Source organism: Sapajus apella, unplaced genomic scaffold, assembly GCF_009761245.1.
Source record: "Sapajus apella isolate SASKATOON/1434 unplaced genomic scaffold, GSC_monkey_1.0 scaffold1, whole genome shotgun sequence".
Classification (NCBI taxonomy): Eukaryota; Metazoa; Chordata; class Mammalia; order Primates; family Cebidae; genus Sapajus; species Sapajus apella.
This window is the reverse complement of record NW_022436941.1, coordinates 27,610,840-27,620,831: the sequence shown is the minus strand read 5'-3', so window position 1 is coordinate 27,620,831 and position 9,992 is coordinate 27,610,840. Positions and strand designations below refer to the sequence as shown.

The window sequence follows — 9,992 nt, the reverse complement described above, 5'->3', positions numbered from 1 at the left end:
CCTCGATATGCTAGGGCAGTCAGAAGTTCATCCATGGTGCCTAGTTCCTACTGCATTTGGCCCATCACAGCATATTAAGAGCTGAGATGGTGATGATTAATTTTAGGTGTCAACTTGACTAGATTAAAGAATACCTGAGAGAAATGTTAAAGCATTATTTCTGGGTGTGTATGTGAGGGTGTTTCCAGAGGAGACTGGTGTGTGAGTTGTTGGATTGAGTGGGGAAGATCCACCGTTAGTGTATGCGGGCACTGTCCAACTGGCTGGGGGTCTGGATAGAATTAAAAAGGAAAAGACAAATTCACCCTCCCTCTTTCTGGAAGTGGGATATTCTTCTTCTTCTGCTCTTGGACATCAGAACTCCTGGCTCTCCAGCCTTTGGACTCCAAGACCTGCACTTGTGTTCCCGCAGGTTCTCAAGCCTTTGGCTTGGACTGACAATTACACCATCAGCTTCTCTGGCTGTGAGGTTTTCAAACTTGGACTGAGCCACACTGCCAGCATCCCAGGATCTCAAGTTTGCAGTCAGCCTACCGTGAAACTTCTCAGACTCCATGATCGCATGAGCCAATCCTAACAAATCCCCTTTGATATCTTTATAGATGTATATCTATCTCTGTGTTCTATTGGTTTCTGTCCCTCTGGAGAACCCTGAAAGTAATTCAGAGGCCAAATCGATTTGCTGGAGTGCTGAGGGCTGGGGAGATGCCTAAGCCTCAGGAGCTCCAAGGACAAGAAGAGCCTTGTCTCATTGGTCTACATGTCTACGTGTCTTCCAGCCTTGCAGGGAATCCCCTCAAGGAGGGGCCAGCTGATTTACATAATACAAACTGGCAGAATTTAATATGACATCTCCACAGATGTAGTCTTCCTTTAAATTAAAGGCACCAATAACTGTTTCTGGTCAAGCAGCTCACTGCATTTCAGCGTGAAGCAGTTTGGTTGTTACATTCAATTTAAACATCTTGAAATTGAGATTTCTAAGTCATGTGTATTTTTTTACATTTCATATTTTTCACAATGTACTGAGCCCATTTGCTTTCACTTTCTCAAGTGTTTAAAAGTGCAATATGTTTTAATAAAAATCACAAATTTGCCAGTGCCCTATGTCAGGCTCCTTTAAATCTGCTATAATCATTCCTTTGGGCTAAGCATTCTTCTCTGCTCATGTACTTCTAACCTACAATCACTCTGAAGACCAATACACAATTTAAAGGCCTTGAGGTTCTGAATCAGAATATGCAGTTTGCTGTGTGGCTCCAGCTCAGTGCAAATTTTTCCACTATTTTGCCCAGAAAACAGATGCCCTTAGTAGCCTCATCAAGAAGCCCCGTTATTACTGTGACTCTCGGTGTTGGAACAAAATGCATCCACAGTTTCCTCTGACTTCTAGAAGAAGAGTTTAAAGTAGCTGCCTCTGAAACTGTTTTAAAATTGTAGCTTGTATAAGCATTCGGCGAACAAAGCACTCTTTCTCCAAAAAGGTAAGTGCCAGCCATTTGCTGTCCTCCGGCTGTTCCCTGAGCATCACCAGGAACAGGAAAATGTTCTCATCCATGGCTTAGTAAGTCTCTTAAAGCAACCTCTCCTCTGAAGAACAGGGCACATAGAACCAACTAATCATGGTAGTAGGAGACTTAGGAGCCAAGGGATTAGTAAGTAAGGAAGGCAGAGTCCCTATTTGTTATGAAAAGACAATTCAGTAAAAGCAGAGATATTCTGGGTTCTGACCCACCTCTATCCTCTGCTAATATTAACAAGGCAGTCACTCTCTTTAAGCCCCAGCTTTTTCACCAGTAAAATGATGGGTCAAATCTTGCCCCCTGCCTTAATAGTCTGCTAAGAGGATAAATCCATGTTGGTAGAGCAATTTGAGGTAAGCTCAAAATATAATCAGATTATCTAGAAGCCTACATAATGCTTAGTTATAAGCTACATTCATAAATCTCTCAAAATCTCCAAGGGAGGGGCACAGTTTACATATTTAGAGTCAACCCAGTGAATAAAAAGGGGTAGCAGGGACATAGGTATCTAAGACAGAAGGGGCTCCATTTAGAACTCATGACTAAAGCATTTCATTCAACTTCTGATTTCATTTCCTTATCAATAAACTGAGGACCACAACCCCCACCCTATCTACCTTCCAGGATTATTGTAAGGACCCAAATCAGAACGTAATAAGGGAGATGAAAGCACATGGTTAACAAAGCAAAGAGAAATAGATACTTTAAAAGCCTTAGATACAAATAAAACATCATTATAATCTAGTTTTTTAATCTACAAACCAGAACTTTGGTCTTGGAGTTAACAGTATTAATAGTTGGGGCTACTTCAGCTCTAAGACAGAGTGTCCAGCAGAAGGGTTAGAGAGGAAGCTGACGGGAGCCATGTACCTGATGGTGGTGCCTTGCAGACGGTCTATCTTCTTGTTGAGCTCTGCAATGACGCTGTGGAGCTCTGTGATGCGCTCCTCATAGCGAAGCGTTGTTCGCTCCTGGACATCCTCATGCTCTCTCATGAGGTGGGACTGCTCGCACTAAGAATAAGGGAAAAGGACAGAAGTGCTGATGAATTCATGCACCTATAGGTGGGTGATTCCAAGCTTCGGGGCCTCAAACCATTACAACTGCCAACGCTGAGTATGCTCCAACTAAAATGTATGTCAACCCATTGGCTGACAATCCCAGGAAACAAATCCATGGCTGGATTTTATAATTCCCCTGGTGGATACTAGAGTGCCTTTCTAACACTTTCTCTCTTTGGCAAACAGTCCCTCTGCCATTACATACTGTCCAAGTACCCTGCTTTCCCCTAGCCAAGAAACAGTCAAGTGGTCCAAGCTAGATGCAGCAGACACCTTCTGCAGAGAATTTCAATCTTGAGCAAATGGATACAAGGCTGCAGGGAGTTGATTCAGAGAGCCTTGAAGAGCCTCTTATTTCCTGCTACCTACAGCTTCCTTCACAAGTTCCTTTACGGCTGTTCATTTCCCCTTTTTACCAATTCACTCCTTCTTTGCTGAAGTTTGTCAGGGACTGTTTCAGCAATTTTTTTCAACCCAATAATCCTAAATGGTATGATCCACCTTCTTATCTGGCTGGATTATCTGCAAATTTAATGCTTTCCAATATCCTTGTCTCCCAGACTGTAAGCTCCTGGAAGGCAGGAAGTAGGTGTTTTCATTATTTAGCCCAGCACTGGTAAATGGCTTGGTTCACCGTGGGTGATCTAGAAGTGTCATGGAATGAACAGATGAAGATGAACTGCCGTCATGAAAATTGCTTGGCAGAAATGCTGATAAAAGAGGCAGAGGAGCTTCCCTTGCTCAGCGTTTCATGGACTAAGAGGCAGCAGAGTTACAGAAACATTTCTGTAGCCAGTTTAAATCCAGAGGAAACTGTTCACCTCTTTTACTTCTCTCTACGCCTCTCAATCCTGACCAATCACTGTTCATAATAACTCATTTACATAATATTAAAATATTCCTCAGTGATGGAACAAGTAGTCTAGCTTGTGTCCTTGTCTATTATATTCATCTGTAATTAATTTCCTGTCAGCAGAGGAACTTTAATTTCACCTTCAACAAGGTTTTCTTAGTGACAAAAGCCATATGTGCTTTCCAGCTCTGCAGGTTTGCACCTCCAGGCCTGGTGGCAGGCAGGGAAAGAGAAGGACTTCTCACCCACTACCTCCCCTGTCCCTCCCTAAACTGGCTAAGTTTCCAAAGGCATAACCCAGGGCAGGGAGAAAAGGCTTTCAACGATAAACTGAACATTATGTGCCTAACTCAAGACTGAAATAGAAGTACTCAACAAAGAAGTCTGACAAATATATTGGTATCAGTCATGATAGGGCCCGCACCTCAACAAGAGCTGGATCAGTATTTATGTAACTTCTTGCGGGTTACCTCAGAGCTCCAGAAACAAGATTGGAGGCAACAAGATTGTTGAATGCTTAGTCCTAGAGGGATAGTTACTTTCAGGAAACTACTCCTGCAAACTACTGTTCTTAGTGACAACCTGAAACACCAAATAACCTCCACTCAAGGTCAAGCACACAAAAAATAAGTGGGAACAGAGGCAAGGATCAAGGTCAAGTGAAAGGCACATCTAGTGGAAGCTTTCCTAAACAGATAACCAGCCACAGACAGTCTTTCCATGAAGCGAGGCCTTTCTCATCCATGGTCCTACATCCTTAAAGAACAAGAAGTCCACAAAATGACAGGATCTCAAAGGCAATTTCTATCAATAAATGAAAGAGCTTCATATTTCTCGGGAACAAACTAAGAACAGAACACTGTTCCTCTCAGACCTGCAGCACATCTACGAGCTCCTGCTATTAGCCTCTCTCTATTCCCAACCTCAAAGTGTGTGTGTGTTCGTGTTGTGTGAACATGTGCAGATGTAGTGGACGCTCTCATGCAGGTCACCAGTTCCAGATCTTAGTGTGTCCGTAGGATAAAATTCTGTCTCTGGGGCTGGGCTTGGTGACTCACACCTGTAATCCCAGCACTTTGGGAAGCCAAAGCTGGCAGATCACCTGAGGTTGGGAGTTCAAGACCGGCCTGACCAACATGGAGAAACTCAGTCTCCACTAAAAATGCAAAATTAACTCGCGTGGTGGGGCATGCCTGTAATCCCAGCTACTCAGGAGGCTGAAGCAGGACAATCGCTTGAACCTGGGAGGTGGAAGTTACAGTGAGCTGAGATCGTGCCACTGCACTCCAGCTTGGGCAACAAGAGTGAAACTCCATCTCAAAATTAAAAAAAAAAAAAGTCTCTGACCTGGATCTCGTCCATGCTGTGACTCCTAAGGTGCCAAGTTGCTAGTTCCTCCTCTCTGGTTTTCCACATTCAGTTCTCTAGGGCTACAAATTACTGTGAAACATTTCTACTTACACACTCAATGAACTCTCACTTTCCCTTACTTCCCCACTCATTCTTCCTTCTTTTAAGCCAACAGGTCACTACCACCACCTGGGCCGATAAGAAACTGCAAAGTCCAATAAACAATGTAGATGTTCAAAGGTTTATACAGAGAAAGGCACACCATCAGCTGATAACCACCAAAAGACCACGATTCGGCATCCCTACTGACTGATGTGAACTGCCTAAAAGATGTGACCCTGGCCAACCAGCAGCCTTTGCTGATGCTCTGCCTATGGAGTAGCCATTCTTTTGTTTCTCTAATAAACTTGCTTACACTTAAAAAAGACCCTGTGGGGCTGCCCAGGATACCAGATGGAGAGGGAGAGCGTGCTATCTGGTATTGCACCATCTTTCCCCTGCCTCTAACTGGGAAGCCTGCCTGGAGTATACCTGCATGAACAAGAGGCAACAGGAAACCTGGTGACTCAGTCAGATGGAATAGGGCTTGGAGCTAGATGGACAAAAAAGACTCAATGTATATTTGGAGCTCAAGCATTAATTTGGGAGAAGTAACAAGAATATACTGGAGGGAAAAAAAAAAACTCTTTCAGCTAAGGGCAAAGGTATTTAATTTACATTCCTGTATTTTTCCATAAGTACGTTTTTAAAAGATGGCATGCAATGTAATATTATAATGTAATACTTCCTCTATACCTATCAGACCTTTCTTGATTTATTATTATGTAAATGAGACTGTGCTGGGTGCTCCAGGGGAGGTGACTACAGCACATTTTGAAGGTAACTGTTGTCACAGCTTCCAGGGGACTGAAAGAATCCCAGACTTCTTTTCTGGTGAACATGAAACAGGCATAGAAGTGGGAGGGTGGGGAGAAGAAGAAATACCGGGATGGCGTCCTGAGGTTTCCTTCCCCATGGAAAAGAGAATACTGGAAAATAATTATCGAACAGACTCCTAGCCAGTGGATGTATCAATGACTGAGAAGCCACTGCTCAAAGTTCATCTGTACAAATCAACCTATTCTTATTAAACATACTTCACTCATTTGTGCACACTCGTTGTACCCAGCCACAGAGGCTGAAACACTGATCCCAAAGCTTAGCGGAAATTTGCCAAGCATTTCCAAGCTATAGTGCAGGGAAAAGCAGAGCAACTCCCACAGGAGGAAACAAGCCATCACTTGCAAAAGCCAAAAGAACCAACACAACACTCTTGTTCAACAGCATCCATCCAACTGCTCACAAGTCAACCCTGGGAATGTGGCACTTTACTGCAGGAAAAGCGGAAGATGAGCAGGTGGCACCCAGGACAGACAAAGCCATTCTGTGCACCACTGCCAGCTTTCCTGCCTTGGCGACCTCCCACATAGGCAGGAGCAGCCTATTAAAGTGAGGCCCACTTCTGTCACCACACTCTAGTTTATTACTGACCTGTTGCCTCACATCACCTTGAGTTTTCACGACCTGGGAGAGCACTTTTTTTTTTCTTTTTGAGATGGAGTCTTGCTCTGTCACCCAGGCTGGAGTGCAGTGGGATGATTTCAGCTCACTGCAGCCTCCTTCTCCTGGGTTCAAGTGATTCTCATGCCTCAGCCTCCCGAGTAGCTGGGATTACCGGGATGTGCCACCACACCCAGCTAATTTTTCTATTTTAATAGAGATCTGGTTTCACCATGTTGGCCAGGCCGGTCTCAAACTCCTGACCTCAAATGATCCGCCTGCCTCAGCCTCCCAAAGTGCGGAGATTATAGGCATGAGCCACTGCACCCAGCCCTGGAAGAGCACTTTTTAACCGTGATGGTGCGTGATTTCAGGTGTCTTGTTTAATAAGGACACAGGGTAGGCCAGGCTCAACACTGCACCTTCACTTAAGAGTCATCTAGGAGCACTTGTTCCTTCAAGGCCTCATCTGGGAGGGTAACACGACGACAACCAAAGAGGGAAAAGAGGTTTACTTCTACAGTTACTACTTAATATTTACATACGTGTTCCAGTTTTTAAGTTAAAAATTTCAGTATGTTACAGGCTTTCAAAAAATTGATACGGAACCCACTCATTTTTTTCTTAATTCCCCTAACACATTGTTTTCTGAATACTGTTCATTTCTCCCCATTAATTTCTTATATATATAATGCTCCATCTACCAGGACCACCACGTGGTATAAGTACCCTGTGGCACCCAGCCTCTGATTTGCCTCCATCCATGCACATGGCAGGATTATGCTTTTCCTGTTTGAAGCTAAATACAGCCATGCCACTTACTTTGGCCAATAAGATATGAATGAATATACACCGTTTTGCCTAGAAGCCTTTAATTGCTCCTGCCGGACTTGCCACATTCCCTTCCCCAGGCCATGGCCACTAACAACATTCCAGATGGTAGAGGCCCTCAGCTTGTAAGCCTGGATAGGGACAATCCATCACAGAATCCCCTGCCAGGCCCAGTGAGCCCCCAATAGAAAACAAGAAATAAATCTTTGGTATCTTAGGCCACTGAAAATTTGAAACTTTTTGTTTCCACAGCATAGCTTGAGGATACCATCACTTTGTAGATGGGAAAACAAACTAAATGTGGAGCAACTGATTTATTTACTGTAACCCAGGTAACAAATACCCCTCTGATTCCCGTTTATGCCATCAAGGGAGAGAAGCTGTTGTAGCCACAATCTTCTCCCCTCTTCCTCCCCCAGCTCCCTGATCTGTGGGTGTATATCCTCTTCACCATTTACCTAAGGATCTCAGGTGGTGCCTTGTCCTCAGATCCTGAAACTCCTCTGTGAACTACAGGAAGCATGAATGTTAGGCCTTACAATACCAAAGAGAGCTAGGAAAGGCCAAAGGGCTCTCTCTTCAACCCCCTGGGAGGATAAAAACAGAAAAGGAGACACAAGGGGGTATAAAACAGGGAATTCAAAGTCTCTCCAGCTTCCAACAAGCCAGCTTTAGCTTCCAAAGTCAATTCTCAGTGATAATTTACTTAGCAGCCTCTGGGACCAAAGGCAGTTTCTTCTACTACAATTTATAAGTTAGAGATTATTTTCTTCTCTCTACTGGACTGAAACACCCCATACAATTTCAGCTGAATAAAATAAAAAAGAGTCTCAAATAACATGCTACTATGCTACTATTTTTTTTCTATCATTACAGGTAATTGCATCCAGGGTTCTCCCTCCTCCTAGCCCATATTCAATTCTTGACTGAAGGTACAGTGCCACAAAGCCAGAAAGCCTGTGGTTGCAATGTCTTGCCTGCCATTAATTTCTGGAGGTCAATATCATTAGGAGTCTAGATTTGTCTCACAACTGCAGATTTTCAGTTTGAAAGGAAAAGAAAAAAATGATTGAGATTGGATATGATGAAATTTTGTTTTTCCCAAATTTCATCTGGCACTTAATACATACCCTGAGTTTCTTCTTGAGATCTTAGCTTTCCTGTTATGATGATGAAGCAAATTAAAAATTCATATAAATACTTGTGTCTAGTCACATAAATTGGTGAAATTGCCAATATGCAAACATGTGTAATAAAAACAAACAACATCGTCATTTCAACCATGGAGAACAAAATCCTTTAGGCTCATCCCTGCTGTGGTGCAATCCAGGGATAAAGCCTTGAGTCAGCCTTGAGACAGTCTGGCCTGAGAACTTGAGCCCCTGTTGGAAAAACCCTGTGCAGTGTGGTGACTCTAAGCAGCTTTATGGTTTTGTTAATGTTCGTCACCAGGTTTTATCTTACTCCACCGAGGCCACTGATCTTTAATCATCGCATTACTGTCAGCTGTCAAATCTAAGAGCATTATGAACTAGGTTCTTGGAAAATGCAAGGCCATCATTAATTTGTTAACCCTCTCAACCATACCGTGAAGCAGGTTAGTACTACTCCCTTTTAAAATATGCTAACAAGTGTCATTACCCTCTCAAGGTCACACAGGATTTGTCACAACTAACACTATTTGGGGTGTTTCCACTCTCACTCTTAAGCCCTTGCCCAGATTCCCTTGCTAAGGGGAAACTGGGCTGGCTAAACAAAGAGGCACCAGGACAAGTGGAAATGCCATTAAGGAGCAAAGCAGCTGGAGTAGTTTACCAAAGAGAAGTATAAACGAATAGGAAAGGAATGGAATGGGGTGACACTAACAAAGAAAATACATGCCAACTACATCTCAGAAAAGTTATCTCAGAAAACAAGGGAAGAAGAAAACACTCTCTCCTTTCCACTTAAGGAAAACCGTGTGTGTTCTCTTCCCGAAAGCCAAGAGGTAGAAAATTTAGGAGACTTGCTTTCCAAAGATAAACAGCTTAGAAATAGAAAGTGTTCCACATTACTGCTCACCGATTTTAAATGGGTTCATAAGCTTGTTTGATATGTTTCCTTCTGAAGCACTTAAAAATGCAGTAATTTAAAATAACTGCTGGTACTAAATAAATAACAAATATGCTAAAAGCATAAAATCAGGACTATATATGATCTTAGCCAGTTTCCCACAGGCTTAGTCCCCGCTGGGCTGTAGAATGTTGGTGCATGTCTGTGCCCTGTTCCATCTGGGAAGATAGGACTGTGCTGTTTTCAGCCAGTAAGTTCATGGCAATTTATCACACAGCAATAGAAAATTAATATAGAAGCAGTACATCATCTCCATCATATTGATATTGGGTTCTTCCCTTCATACCGCTATTCTCAAAACTCTACCTACAAGCTGACGTCATGAGCATATGTAAGAAACCTTCTTTTATTCAACCAGTTCTAGTGTCACCATTAATGATTATTCAACAGATGTTGCAGCTCTCTTGGTAATGCCTGTTGAACATAACCACCATTTACATCTTACATTTTAATCATAGCACTACAATATTTAGAGAGCTGGAAAAACTTACCAGAGCCACAGAGCATAAATTTACACATGAATTTGCTCTTCCACAATCTGGTAAAGCCTCAAACACGAATCTTTTACCACGGCATATAATACAGAAAATGTGGCGCAGTCATTTCATTGTTCTTATTTTTTTCTTGCATAAATGTCATCTTTTTAAAGATATGAGATGGTAAGTCTGACATTTTTTTCACGTTCTCTTTCCTAGGTTCCAGTATATGAATTGGGAAGAAATT

At 42.7% G+C, this 9,992-nt stretch overlaps 1 protein-coding gene across 4 annotated transcripts in view; it reads right to left on the bottom strand.

The window, feature by feature from the left end:
- Positions 1 to 9,992, bottom strand: part of MCC (MCC regulator of WNT signaling pathway) — a 460,067-nt gene that overhangs the window by 109,887 nt on the left and 340,188 nt on the right. For all 4 annotated transcript variants that reach the window (XM_032251904.1, XM_032252672.1, XM_032254008.1 and 1 more), the window contains one exon: positions 2,394 to 2,536. In XM_032251904.1, the coding sequence (XP_032107795.1) occupies positions 2,394 to 2,536 (143 nt within the window). The remainder of the gene's footprint in view (positions 1 to 2,393; positions 2,537 to 9,992) is intronic.